The sequence below is a fragment of the Thalassophryne amazonica genome, chromosome 23, assembly GCF_902500255.1.
Source record: "Thalassophryne amazonica chromosome 23, fThaAma1.1, whole genome shotgun sequence".
NCBI classification, from domain to species: domain Eukaryota; kingdom Metazoa; phylum Chordata; class Actinopteri; order Batrachoidiformes; family Batrachoididae; genus Thalassophryne; species Thalassophryne amazonica.
The window spans coordinates 34,406,846-34,422,017 of record NC_047125.1 but is presented as its reverse complement, the minus strand read 5'-3'; the positions used below and the strand labels follow the sequence as shown (position 1 = coordinate 34,422,017).

The window sequence follows — 15,172 nt, the reverse complement described above, 5'->3', positions numbered from 1 at the left end:
TTTAAAAATACACAACCGAGCCAACAAACCAGCCAGCAAGAAACAATTATTACAAAAATAAATAAAAAATACAGTCAGCAAAAGATTCAACTTAAAAAAAAAAAAAAAAAAAAAGCAAAAATAGACCACCAAAACAGCAGCAAATAATAAAGCAACAATTTTTATCCTCTTTGTAGGAACAGGAACTGAAAAATCAATCAAATCAGGCTGACAGGAACAAAATCTAATTAAATTTGGAAACAAAAACTTGTCTGTGCAGTCAGTCATTTTCCACAGAAAGATGAGATTGAAAGTAACATATTTGTTGTTTACTTACCAAATTCCACAGATTTTAAATCTTTAAATTTGTGTCCATGGAAACAGTTAGCTTGGTGTGCCCGTTAGCCTGTTAGCTGCTAAAAGAGTTTTCATTACTGTGACTTACTGATATGACTTTGCCTCCGTTGGACTCATTTTTCTCAAACATGTAATTTCATCACTTCACTTAACAACATGTGACACGAATGTGCAGTTTTGACACTTCTTTTAGTTTTTTTTTCTGGAACAGCCAACTAGCTAGTTCCAAAGCTAACTCAGCACAGGTTATACTGAGCGTGTGCCTAATCACGTGACATCACGCGGACGCAGCCATCCAATCAGCTGCCTCCATTTCTTCAACCGCTTCTTCCAGCGCAACAGAAACTTAAATAACTTCAACAGAAACATAAATAACTTCAACAGAAACATAAATAACTTCCATTTATTACTTATAAATGTGAATGTTCGAATATAAAATCAGTGTTTTTGATGGAATCTAAACAGTATACAAACTATTTATTCCTCTGTAAATTGGAAACAATCTTCCACCTCATTTAGTCTGTCAATTACTAAAACTAAAAAACTAATTTTGCCCCCTACTATTAACCTGCTACTAACATGCCTTTACAATAGTTCTTTCAGACGCTGTATGAGTAATATTAACATCACAGATAATTTAAATGTAATTTTAAAATTTAAATTTAAATGAAAATGAGCCAATCTAGGTTCGAATCTCCCATGTGCCTTCTGACAATCTGTAGCTGAAATTTACATCTTCTTTTAAAGAAATACTCAACAATAAAGTTGCACTCGTCATGATTTCTGCAGTCACAGTGCCCCCTGCAACTTCTTGGTGGCTTCCCTCACTTGTCTCCTTTTTGGTGTCACTCAGTTTTTGAGAACTGCCTCCTCCAGGCACAATTGCCGGACCGTGCTGTTTGCATTTGTTATTGACTCATGGAAACCTTCATGTATTCTTCCCGACTTCTCAAGAAAGCTGTCTGTAAAAGTGATGATTTGTATTAATAATCCCGCTATTTAGTTTGTTTTATTATTTATGGCCTCTGAAAATAGAGATTGACTCTAAAACTGGCTTAACTCCTGAATGAGCGATGTGATATTTATGTTTAAGACCTTGAAGAAACGCTGCAGGAACATCTGGACGGTTTCACTGAGGTGCACAGAGGCAGCGTTACTGCAGAGCTCTAAAACACGGAACAGGGATCTGATCCAGCACCTCCAGTCGTCATGAATCAGTCGCCTGGTGCTCCTCCAAACCGGTTCCTGTGCATCAGTGAGAGACGACGGGTGAGCACAATGAGGACATGAAATCACATCCTTCTGTTCCTGCACAGCTGTCAGAGCAGCACGTCCACGGCCATCAGGTCAAAGGTCAAACACCTTATTTCTATATTAAATGTTCAAATACGATACAAGATGTCCTCCTCGTGTTTCACCTGTTCAACCACGTCTTCAAAAAGCACCTTAACATTTTTTTTCGTGCAGCTGTGCACATCATGTGATCACCAATTTGACCACATAGAACACTTCAAATTTAGGTTTCAGTAAAACATTAGAACTGATACCATTCAGGACGCATTCTTACCAGATAAAGAAGTTCTACCCAGGTACAGTCTGGGTCTAAGTCTCTTGTCCAAGGACAGACAGGAAGCGTGAGTGGGACTCGAACCCAGGTCTACACACTGCCAGAGCAGCACTCGGCTTCCTGCTGTACACTGCACACGTACATCCAGCTGGAGTCGGAGCTGATCCCCGGATTCTGGAGCAGGAAGTCGATAGGAGTCTACGGCCGACGGTACGACTCAGGTTACTGAGCGGGGACTGGAACCCATCAACAGCTGGATGGTTTGGAATGATGCAGATCAGGTTTGGAGTCCGACCCAGTTTTTTTGAGAATGTGACAAAAACAGACTCCGTGATTGGATCATTTCGGTTTTATTACAAACAAAATAAAAGAAAGAAAACAAAAAGTAGATTTTTTTTTCTACTGCCACTTGTCATCTGATCGACACCACTACGTACACAGTGACACGAGAAAGTAAAAAATAAAAAATAAAATAACAATAATAATAATAATAATAATAATAAGTGCTCCATTTTTTTTGACACATTTTAGCTCAAGGGTTGCAAAACTCTTACGAAATATATTCTGTAAAACGTCACGGGATACGTAAGGGCTAAATGAGTTCCTACCTACTTTGTTTTTCGGTTTTAAACTCAAAGTGGACTGAGGTCAGCTCCTTGATTATGTTTTATGACTTTACATTTGTTCAGCTATGTTGATTAAGGCGCAGTTAGAAGATACACTTTATAAAATGGACTTTGTGTGTAGTTTTATCAGCACTGGAATACTTTTCAGTTTGCTTGTAGAAGCAGAAATTTTTTTTTTTCCCCAGGTAACATACGGCCTATTTTCATCTGCAAGCCCCAAATCAAAAATGTAAATCATTACATTTCTACATCTGAAGTCAGCTCTACTTCTTCGTTTATGGTTTTCCATCATTAAAACAACAACAACAACAAAAAAAGAGTGGGGGTGGAGGGGGGGGGGGTCTCTTTTGGTAGAAGCTCTTCCTCGATTAGCAACAGCAAGAACGACGGCAACATCGACGACATCGATAACCGCAGAAACAAGAGAACATGAATGAGCTGCTTAAATATGCAAAATATATCACAGGAGTCATAATGAAAGAAAAAAAAGGAGAGGAGAGCTGAGTGAGGAGCAGCAGCAGGAGGAACAGGAGGACACGGTTATTAACACTGATAATGAAAGACAATAAAAACATTCAGGAGGTTTTCTGAACAATTGCTTTTTCTCGGACAAACGTGCCGCTGATCGCTGAGCCGCCAAAACATCCCGCTGCTCGTCTTTATCTGAACAGGTACCACGTGCGTGTGTGTGTGTGTGTGGTGGTGGTGGGGGCCTGGAATCAGTCTAAGAACGGGAGCCAGTGTTAAAATAACCGTAGGCACAGCTTGATGCACTTTTTCTGTGACTGGAGCATGCTGGAAGGGAGGGCGGGGGCAGAAACGACATTATGCAGGTTCACATGCACATTGCTGCCAGAGGTTATAATCGAGCTGAAGTGGACATTGTGTGTGTTTGCGTGTGTGTATTGTTTGTGGATGAGGTTAGAAGCGTCCCTACAGGAGGAGGAGGCGGAGGAGGAGGTCGGCCGTTATGAGGAGTCTAATGGTTTGAGGCAGACGAGAAAAGGTCAGGAGGGGTTATGAGACGATGCGGACTGTGTGTAGATGTCTAGTCGTCGATACAGATGACCTCTCCACTGCGCTGCTCCCGCCGGTTGACAAGCAGCTCTGTTTCCCGCTCCTTTTTGACAGACATGGGAGGTCCGTTCAGCACTGCAGCGGGGACAGAAGAGGTTATAACAGTCTCTCACACACACACACACACGTGGAAATCACCTCATCATAAAACCAACACACCCACCGTCACCAGCAGCTCCATCAGAAAGGGCGGGGACAGGGGGCATCCTGGAATTTAAATGATCATTCTAACATTTCAGATGAATCACTGGTGTTTGTTGAAACTGTTGTGTCTCGTTTTTAATGCAACAGCCTCATATTGAAAGTTTTACAACCCCAATTCCAATGAAGTTGGGACGTTGTGTAAAATGTAAATAAAAACAGAATACAATGACTTGAAAATCCTCTTCAAACTATATTCAATTGAATACACCACAAAGACAAGATATTTAATGTTCAAACTGATAAACTTTGTTGTTTTTGTGCAAATATTTGCTCATTTTGAAATGGATGCCTGCAACATATTTCAAAAAAGTTTGAAAATGAAAATGTGTGGCGCATTATGAAGCGCAAAAACTGCTGCACCCTTTGGTCACATATTTGCTCGTGTCCCTTGTGTAAAGCTGAATGATTTCAACAATGCATCCACCAGGGGGCAGATTTGTGCTAAATTAACTCTGGTGAAAACAACAGAATGTCTGCCTTGATTTGTTGGCAAATTCACTCCAGCTGTTTTTGTATATTTGCGACTTGTAGCCGATTATTTTTGTTTTTAGCTCCTCACTTTGCCTCAATGGGAATACTGCCCCCACAGCTCAGCAGTGCATTCCAATTATTTTTGAAGCTGCCTCCAACAGCATGTGAAACAGATGTAGGAAAACCATATTTTCCGAAGTTGCATTTTTTTTTTTAACTAGTCTGGGAGGCCCTTCGACTTGTATTCTGAAGTGAGATATATGTGAAAAATGGTATTATCATATTTGGCCACAAGATTGAACCATGTACCGGGTCCTTGGCCACCACTCCTCCAAAGTACCAGTAAGTCCATTACTTTTTAAAAATGTTTGGTAAAAGTTTTTTCAAACATTTACCTGACATACGACCGTCTGTTCAGTAGCCACAAGAAGCAGATTCCTCATGTTTTTTTCTGCCTGGCACAATAACATTAATTAGCTTGTAACCTGCAGGCTAATACAGTGCTTGCATTATAAATAAATAAATAATATGCAGAATTTTCAAATGTTTAATTACATTGCATGTTTGCTTCAAGTATGATAGTCCATTCAGTGGCCAAAAGAAGGAGCTTACTTGCTTTTTGTGCCTGGTACAATAATATTAATAAGCTTGTTAGCTTCTGCTCATTAACATGGTGCACTACATAATTAATAAACGCCAAATGTGTGGAGTTACACAGTCACATGCTAGTATGTTTTTGTCATAAATGCTTGCTAATATGGGAATTCTGAGTTCCATTTTTTCCCAGATCATGTAAAAAAAGAAACAACAAATATGACCTCTTCCAGTCCATGTGTTTGCACTTTAACATGAGGAAGAACTAAATCTTTCACAGGCCCTGAGGTCCATTTGGGTTGGTGTTTATTCCTGGATTCCCCCTGGACAGGACACCAGCCTGACGCAGGTTAAGGACCATGCAGATTGTCTTGTCCAAGGACAGAGACACGACGTCCAGTGAAGGGACTGAGGGGAAGTGACACACTCAAACAGACTGAATGTGTCCAGGTCCTGCTGAGATCACATTCACACGTTCATCTGTTTCACGACAGCACCATGTGTCCATCAATCAATCACCAAACTGCACCCAGATTTGCTTGATAACATTTTTTTACTCAACAAACTTTCATCATACAGAACATCAAAATGTCGCTACACAAACACACCTTTACAGTAAAACGTGGCCAATGAGAGGACGTCTGGGTGCAAAGGGATCAGTCCTTCTCACGTTCGTCAGCTGTCATGGCAGCGCTCGGGGGGTTGCGGTAGCAAGTTTAGCCAGGAACAGAGCGAGCGCACTCCTCGTGCCCATGCCACGGGGGAAGATAAAGTGCCATAACACCCCCGAACAGATCAAAGACACGATAAGGAGCTGGACTGAAAGGAGCAGGTTTGGGAAAACCTGTGGCATTTTGCCAGCGGAGGCCAACAGAGGGGACGGGGAGACAAGACAGACAGAGTAAGAGCTGGGGGGAGGGAGGACTAAAGCTGACAAAAACCAGTACAAATGGAGGTAAAGACTGGGTGAAAGGGGACGACGGGGAAAAAAAAACAGCTGCAGAAAAGAGAACGACGCGGCATATAAGGTAAAAACGGCGTAAAGACAAAACAAAAACAGAGCAGTAATGAATGTGATCCCTCTGCTGAATTTAACCACGTCCCCCGTCTGTCTGTCCGAGCCGTCTGTCCACACACAGAGGCGCTGTTCCAGCGTCCTGACACAATGAAAACATGACTCCATTCCTACGATATGGACGCCATCTGTCATCGTTTTCCTTACTGGAGCACATTTTTTGCCTCCAAAATACAAAAAGACAGAACGGTTTACGAGGCCAACGTGTCTGTCTGTGTTTGTCCCACAGATTCCCCACGTCCACCTGAGAAAAATAACGGCTGCCGCGATCTATGGAAAAAAAAACACTTCATCAGTAAGAACCGTGAGTCCATCAGCTGAAGAGGTCAGAGGTCAGAAGAACCTGTTTTTGAAATGGTCCAGTTTCATAATGTCCAGAACCATTATTTAGGAACTTCGATATATCAAATAATACGGTCTTCTTTTGCATCCATGTGCACAAATTTATCTTTCAGGATTTTTTCATTTGCACAAGAATTTGCTGAGTGCATATTTTCTGCCAGAATCACCTCTGAATCCAGATGTGGCAGAAGATTCTACAGACAGCTCCAAAGAACCTGAACCGGGGGGAGCTACGATCTGAATACGTGCACATATTCAGATTAATGTGTCCATGCTTGGTGGTGTGAATGTGAGCAGACTACCATTTCCAAATAGAACACAAGTGCTCGTGGACGGGTCGGGTTTGAAATGCAAAGACACAAATGTTTCCGCTGTATATTTGAGCCCTGTAACCTGCTACAGACTGAGTGAGGGAGTGAGTGAATTAACCAGTCAGTAAGTCTTTGAATGAGTCAATAAGTCAGTGAGTGTGCAAATTATTGAGTCAGTCAGTGAGTCATGTGACTGAGTCAATGAGTCACGCAATCAGCCAGCCAGTCTTTGAATAAGTCAGTGAGTCTGTGGGTGATTCATTAAGTGGGTCAGTCAGTCATTGAATTAGTCAGTATGTCAGTGAGTGAGTGATTTAATGAGTCAGTGAATGAATGAGTCTTTGAATTATTGAGTCAGTCAGTGATTCATGTGACTAAGTCAATGAGTCAGTCACTCAGTCAGCCAGCCAGTCTTTGAATGAGTCAGTGAGTCCATGAGTGATTCAGTCAGTCTTTGAATGAGTCAATAAGTGAGTGATTTAGTGAGTCAGCAAGTGAATGAGTCATTGAATTAGTGAGCCAGTCAGTTTTTGAATGAGTCGATAAGTGAGTGATTTAGTGAGTGAGTCATTGGTTCAATGAGTGAGTGTGTTAGTTAGTCTTTGAATGACTCTGTCAGTGAGTGAGTGAGTGATTCAGTGAGTCAGTCAGCCAATGAGACATGTGACTGAGTCAATGAGTCCACAAGTTAGTCCCTGAGTGGGTGAGTTAGTCAGTGAGAGTGCGTAAGCGACAGAGGTAGATCTTTGAACATATTTTCAGCAACTTTTTAACACTGAAACAGGAATGTTGGCACAGTGAAACATTTCCAGGCTTGTTCAGGTAGGAACATGAAGCCTTGTTACTCATCGCAGAGTCAAGGTGGCCACTAGGTGTCATTGTTGCTTGTTCTAACAAAGAAGGTGAAAGCTTTGGCATTCTGACTTTAGGACAAACATGCAAACATCCTTCTTTGATCGACATATTTGATTGACAGCTGCTGCACTCCTGGGATGTTTCTATCCTTCGATCAGAAATGGAAATGCACCAAAATTCCGAGACGCCCCAGAAGCATTTGGACCTTGTGCCTGATCACGGGCTTGTCCTCGCTCCAGAAACGGAGCAGAAGAGCTTGTCCCGCTCTGCCTGCCCTGCGACGTTACACTGATGCACATCTCTGTGCACGCACGCTCGGCTGGAAAAACGATGACAGAATGTTTTATATTCTGGGGACATTTTCCAGTGTGGAATCCATCAAACTGTCACAATAACGAAGCCCAAACAGAAAATCTTAAAGACTCCCATTTTCTTTTGTGATGGATTACAGACATTTGATCATAAATACAGATTTTTCTTTGATCAGTTACAAAAACTCATATTCTTTTTTTAATATTCCGCTTCCCATTAGGAATGTGCACTAGTAAAACCCGTCTGATGCTCACATTCTGCACCAGCTTATCACCAGCGTAGCTTTTTGATGGAATGCTGCTCAAAGAACCCGGATTTCTACACCAAAGGTTCTGGCTTCTGTGCTTTGTTGGGTTTTGGAATGTAGGAATCAGAGGGAAGAATTAAATTATACTTCCAGAGTCCTCGACTTCTCTGTGTTTCCTTTTTGTAAACCGACATGAATCCGCTCTGCCCAGTTTAAGGTTTTATGGGGTTTTTTTGGTTTGGATTTCAGCCGCTTGCAGCGAGCAGATACATTCTTTGCAGGTTTCCAGGTTCTGTGTGAGGTCCACAGGAGGAGAGAGAGAGGGAGGAGTGGAGGAACCAGGGAGTCCAGGGTCAGGCTGCGGGAACAGGCTTCTTCAGTCAGCAGGCGGATGAGGGATCGATCCGGGGGGAAGTCTGCACGCGGACCATCAGAAAAGCTTCTGAGGACAGAAAGAAGGAATGAGAAAAATCTTTCCTTTCACATCCAAATTCCTCAGAACTGTGATTGCATTAACACACGCTGCTCCTCTGCTCCTCCTCAGGCCAAAGTATTTGGGCTCAGATTTGGAGGCCTTTTTTTTTCCTCCTTCTTCCTTCTCTTTGTGCTGGAGGATTTGTTTGTGCCAGACAGGTCGTGTCTCTTTTCTCTCTCTCTCTAACTTTCCCCCACGCATCATTAGTGCTTGATCTCAGAGCCAGGTTTTCTCCTCCTCCTCTTCCTCCTTTTCTCCGTCTGTGCTTGATTGCTTGTTTTCTTTCACGGATCAAAGTGCTGCCGCCGCTGCCGTTTCTCCCCCTCTGCTTTCCCTCCTTATCAGATCCGTGCGGTGAGCTTCACTTCTCCAGGTTTCTGCTCTGCCTGGATTTTGGTCTCTCTTTATATTCCTCACATTCCAGCCACATCAAAGGCCTCGCTCGCCTCTGAGTCCTTCTCGGGCTTTTTGTCCGACTCGTGCATTCTGGTTTTCATCAAACCTGCCGTTCCAGCTTGGACCGTCTCCTTCCCGTCTCCACTTTTGTTACATTCCAGGATGATTGATCCGGACGTCCCTCCTCCTGCTCTCAGGGTTTCTTTGGCCGTCCGTTGCGCGGCAGGTTCTCCACCGTGTTGCTGAGTCTGTACTTGACGATGATGCTGTGCACCGTGGACTTGGGCATCCTCAGCTCCTGGCCGATGGCGCCCTCTGACTTGCCATCCTTCCAGAGGTCCACCACACGCTGCCGCTGCACCACATCATGCTCCTTGGTCTTCTGGCAAACGCCGGCAGCAGACGGGCCTCCTGCGGCTCCCCCGGTGGCTCCCCCGGCGGCTCCCCCGGCGGCCCCAGCAGCGGCGGCGGCTTCTGTGGGGGCAGACAAGCGGCAGACTGTAGTGGAGACTCGGAGAGTGGAGCAGGATAATGTCACACTTTAGAGGTCCCCGTAGGGGAGCCCTTGTTTTCAGCAGGGTCGCGGCGCTCTACCGGAGCTGGCATGGAACCAGCGTCCTGCTGCTGCCCCTAAAAGACAGTCTAGACTCTGGGACTCCTTTTTGTGAAGGTGTGCGGCTCTAGAGCACAGAACGTCCCTGGCGGTGTGACGGCAGTAATGATGGCACATCTGAAACAGGTTTTCCAACATAATGAGCAAATATTGTGCAGGCTGGCCCAACAAACCAGGTTCACAGGGTGCAGCTAAAATAGAAGATGGAACAGAAGACATGCATATTTCTGGACATGTTTTGTGTACTCAGGCAGCGGGGTGAGATACGGGAGCTTCTCTCCGGAGAGGAGGGAAGCTCCAAGGCCACGAAATCCGAGGGTTTTGTTGCTCCAGCTCCATCCAGTCCTCCCCTCCCACTTCTTTCTCTCTGGCTCAGTCTAAAAAAGGTCAAGAACCATCGTGACCCCAATCAAGACCACATCTGCTGAGTACTTACACCCTGCTGGAGTTCAGGCTGCACCCGGCCCGGCTCCGAGTGCCGAACCCACAGGAGCGGCACAGCTTGTACGCAAACTATTTCTGAGTGCTGGCGTTACGGCCCCGCCCTGCGCCCTCCGCCGGCTCACAAGTCACAACAAGATGTTTACACAACCGAGCTCCTTCTGCGGTTTGTGTCCCTCTCAAAATACCGTGGTGCAAAGTCCTCCGGTCCTGCAGGGATTTTTTCCCCCCCTCATACAGGCTGAACGTAATGACATTTTCAGAGATAGGCTCTGGCGCACTAGAACCCAATGCCTTTGACAGATGTTTCAGTCTACAATTACGGTGAGTGCGGCTCGGGCGCAGCGCCGACAGACCTGGGCGCTGCGGCTTCTCAGGGCAAAGCCGGCAGGGAATATCAAGTTTTATGAGTTATCTCTGCTGTATAAACACGCCCCGACATGTGCGCATGCACACGTCGCCGGACCCGTGCGTCTGTTCAGCACATGCCACTATCAAAGTAATTACCAGAAAACAAATTCACAAACTGGCAGCGCGCTGACTGGCGACAGGCGAGGCGAGCCGCACCGGGAGCCAAAGCGGAGCAACAACAGCACTTTACGAGGGAACACAAAGACTGTCGTGATAGCGCGCCAGACTTTAACGTTGCACAATGTGTCATTACTGCAGCGCGCGAGCGTGCGGGGGGTTTGAGGTCGGACGTGGTTAAAGATGAAAAGGCCTTAATATAGCAGCAGAGCGTGCTAATGTTTGAAATGTTTGACTGTCTTAATGTCTATTTCAGGGCTCCGCCGGCCAGACGCTCCGCGCACTCCGCTGCAGACGCACTTTCCGGATCGAACTGCTTTCTGGATTTTGGAGGATTTCACAGCTAAGCTGCTGTGGGGCTCCGCTGTCTCCTTCAGTCCATACCGCTTACAAAAGCGCTACTTTAGAAGTTGGCGGCTCATACCGCCGTCCACGCATTTAAGGATTATCCTGAAATTTACACCCTCGTGTCCCCCCCCGCTCAAGAAATTTCCTGAAATATCAGATTCCCAAAGTCAGCACTGGCTTTGATGAGGCCTGAATGATTCTTTATCATCTTTGCCAAATGTTTTTTTTCCACAATAACATAACCATATAAAGATGGGATTCCTCAGATGATATTTTTAAATAGAAGCAACATTTTGGATGGGTTTTGCCCATCATCAGCGCACGATGCCAAAGTAATCAAGTCCAGACCTCAGGAGCTGGATCTGCACTGCTGCATGAGCGTGCTGCAGAGTCAGAGAGAAACTCTGCACCTTCTCCAACAAGCTGCCAAGCGGCGGCGCAGAGCCGCAATTAGACCGTCTGCTCGCTCCAGAAACGTTCCCAATCTCCACAATGTCACCAAGTCAAGGAGAAGCTGTGAAGGTCAAACCAAAGCACACTCAGTGGAGTGCTGACCCTCGCCTGTCAAACATTCCAGCAACTACAGCACCACCTAGAGGTTGAGCCAAACACAACAGGACATCATCATAGCTGAAGGCCGAGGTGCTTCTTCTGAAAACTCCAGGAGAACTGGGTTGAGCTACAGGACACACACACACACACACACACACACACGCACGCACGCGCGTCTGTCTGGCTGGTTGCATGTTTCCCAGGTACAACAATAACATTAAAAAAATAAAAATACTAAACTGTGTACATTCTTCTAAATGCTTATTTCAGGCAGTTCCTTGGATTCACTTTTTTTTACATTAATATTTAAACTTCACTCAAGACAGAAAAAAAATTGGCACCGTTGTTGCACCTTTTTTGGCACAAAATACGCTATTTTGTGTCTGGATTACTGCACCCCCCCCCCAACACACACACACACACACACACACACACACACACACACACACCACCAGAAAAAAGAAGGGTCTTTTTTATTTCGTGCCCAGGATGCTGCACGTGTTGTCACGGGGAAACAAAAGCTGATCAATCCACCAACCCATCAATCAAATCCATTCAATCAATTATTCCAGTGATGAACTTTAAAATTTAATGTTCTCCCACAAGTGACATCTTCAGGAAGCAAGAAAGCTACGCTTTCGCCCGGAGGTGATCTTGTGCTTTTGTTGGATTTTTGCTGGGATCGCGATTTCAGAAAATCTCGTGCCTGAGCTCAGTTTTATTCCAGAGACGTCGACTTTAACACGCTATTCATACGTCATCATGTTGAAATGGTGCCGAGCCCGAGGCGACGAGTCAGAAAATCAAACGCAAAATCGAGTCAATGCAGCTGCAAGACACAGTACCTGTGTGAACTACAGGGGGCAGTATAACCACAGAGGGACAGTAAAAGGAAGGATGAAGCAGAGGGAAAATACGCCTCTTGAACAACAACAAAACGAAAATGACAGCTTTTGCCAGGAAAGTTTGACTTTGTTACCAGTTACAAAAAAACAACAAAAACAATCAGCCCTGGATGACCCCAATCTGCCCCCTGCTGGATCAAGTTGTGGATCCTTTACCTTCACAGACGTTTTGCAAGCAAACAAATGAACAATGACTCTCGTGACGCAGAGCCTATTTTAGGAGGCATCAGAGGCTCAGATCAGACTTTATATCGCACTCGTCCGTTATTCTCTACGTCCAGCGTCTCGTGCGTAACAAGCTGCCAGACTCTTATTTTGACTTTTTCAACTTCGGGTGCTTCAACAATTATGAACGGGTTTTGCTTTGCTGTTTTTTATTTGAGGCTTTAAAAAGCAGCAGTTGTCTTAATTTGAAGTGAAGAGAGGGGGCGCCATAACAAAACCCGACCAGTGGACCCAAACTAAAATTAGTCACTGTTCCGTCATCTGAACAGTCACTCTGTCGGCTGACTGACCTGATATGAAGGATCCAGGGGGCATCTGGCTGTAGTTGGCCCCTCCCATGTGCAGTATGCTTGGGGGTGCCGGGGTGAAGGGGGCGCCGTAGTTCTGAGGGGTGGCGTAGGGTCCTGGAGGGATGGGCTGCACAGAAGAAGAAGAAAAAAAAACATGTTCCAATAAATACACAGCTGGACACCATAGTGGGATCTATGTTTTCACTGCGACGCGCGCTGTGGCGCTGCTGACCGGTGGCGTGTGCGTCTCCGTGCCCTTGCTGGCCAATCGGCTGAGGATGCTCCTCTCAGACATCTGTAGGCGGGCGGCGATGGGCGGGACCCTGGAAAGCGTGGCCGGTAGGCGGGTCACGTCAGCCTTCATATCGCTCAGCAGCTCCTCCAACTGGTTCAGCACTGCAATGACAACAAACAAACACCACGTCTGTTGGTGTTTAGTCCTTGTGCCTAATAAAGTGGCCAGTCCATCAGCGGAGGCATAAATTATTTTATTTTTCCACACAAACAAACAAAACACCAACAGCTTGTTTCTGGTGTTTGGATCCAGAACACTTTGAGGTTGTAATTTTAACCAGGAAATTCCAGCGTCCCACTTTGGAACGCGGCCGCTTTGTGCTGAAATGTTGAAAACAAACAGTGTTTGGGGAGCGAGGGAGGAAACGCTCGGCGTAATCAGAGAGCAAACGTCTCCGTTTGGCTCCATGAACTCCGCGCAGAGCGTTACCATCACTTTTTTTTTCACATGCACACAAAAATAGTTTCCACGTCTCCTCTGAGAGAAGAGAAAAATGACGCTGCTGATGTGTTTCCCAAGCAGACGGATGATGAACGAGTCGGCGCTCACCTTTGTGCAGGACGGCGTTGGCTGGCTTGTTGCCCGCCAGTGACTCCTTGCTGAGGTGCTGGTGCGACTCTGCCAAACACTCCACCTCCGCAAAGCGCGCGTTGAGCGCCATGGCTGGGTGGCTGGGGTCTTGGGTCATGTTCAGGTAGGCCGCCCGCCGCAGCTGCTCCTCGATGACCAAGGCCTGCTCCAGCAGCTGGAGGTCAAAAGGTCAGAGGAGTCAGGGAAGGACACAGGTACAGCCCTTCTTAAAATCCCACTTTGACACCACAGAGCGGTGAGAAATAAGAATAAGAATAAAAGAGAGCAGCCTGAGGTTTTACAGGTCCTGCCGGTTTCCCAGCTGCCCCCGGGGGCCCCACGGGAGTCTGACACGTGTTGAAACTGTGTTCCAGTTCTCCAAAGTCCATCCATCACTGGAGCAGGTTTATCTGCAGTTTTACTTTCCTTCAACACTTTAAAGCTCTTTCACCCATCAACTGTTTTTAGCAGAATGTCGTCAATACGTGCAGGAGGCCGCGTAAACAAACAAACAAAAACAGAACAAACAGTAACTACAGGCATGTTTAGCACCTGGTTTTCTGACATGGTGTTTATTCGTGTTTGGATTCCTTTGACCTCTCAGTTTAGTGTGAAACAGACCCCGAGCCAACAAGGAACCCCTTACTGCAGTGCTTCCCAACGTGCGGCCCATGGGCCTCACTGAGCCGGCACTCTGTTTGTTTGGGCCCACCATGGTAACAGACAGGCTCTCTGTCGATGAATAAATTCCTCTTTAACCAATAAGAGAGCCCTGTTTGTATTATAAATGTTTTATGGCTGTAGAATGTTCATTTGCTCTAAAATAAACATTTAACTGTAACTGAATTCACATAACATTTATTTTCGGACCATGGCCTCCATCTAGACCAGCTTACAGAATTAATTTGGGCACCGCTGCATTAAAGGGGAACAGAAACGCCCATGGATTATTTACAGCATGAATAAACAAAAAAAAAGTGTTCTTTTGATAGTTCAAGAAACATTAAAGACCATAAAACATCTACAGAAAACCTTGTTTTTGACATTGACCGGCTGCTGCCATTTATGCAGGTCAGGCGGGTGACCTCACCGGGTGGGGAGGAGATGAGCCTCGTTCTGAGGTTCCCTGCCAGAGGCACCAACAAAGAGGTTATATTTGACGACTGGAGCCGGCACTCCCAATGCTGCCCGCTAAACGCCAACGTCCCTTCATGGACAGAGACAGCTAACGTTAGCTTATCTAGCAGGCTGTAGCAATGTTCATCGTACACTACAAAATAGTTGGTTCTTTTGTGTTTGATAACCCACACTAATTCATACTTTTGCCCACATTTATTTTATATGCATTTATTAATACGTTACTGTAGGTTTAACTACGCTATTATACTTTATACACTAATTACCGTTTTTGTTTATCGTGTTAGCTTGCTGGGTACGGTTGGCTTATTAACGGCTAATTTAGCTCTTCTACTATAACTAGCTTATTTTCACTATTCACAATTTTATTTTACATGGTG

The 15,172-nt window shown here is 45.3% G+C and overlaps 1 protein-coding gene across 1 annotated transcript in view; it reads right to left on the bottom strand.

The window, feature by feature from the left end:
* Positions 1 to 8,904: 8,904 nt before the first annotated feature.
* Positions 8,905 to 15,172, bottom strand: part of chd3 (chromodomain helicase DNA binding protein 3) — a 35,371-nt gene continuing 29,103 nt past the window's right edge. Inside the window, 4 exon segments of the mRNA XM_034164831.1 lie at positions 8,905 to 9,362; positions 12,791 to 12,917; positions 13,023 to 13,186; positions 13,635 to 13,830. Coding sequence (XP_034020722.1) covers positions 9,082 to 9,362; positions 12,791 to 12,917; positions 13,023 to 13,186; positions 13,635 to 13,830 — 768 coding nt within the window. The 3' untranslated portion in view covers positions 8,905 to 9,081.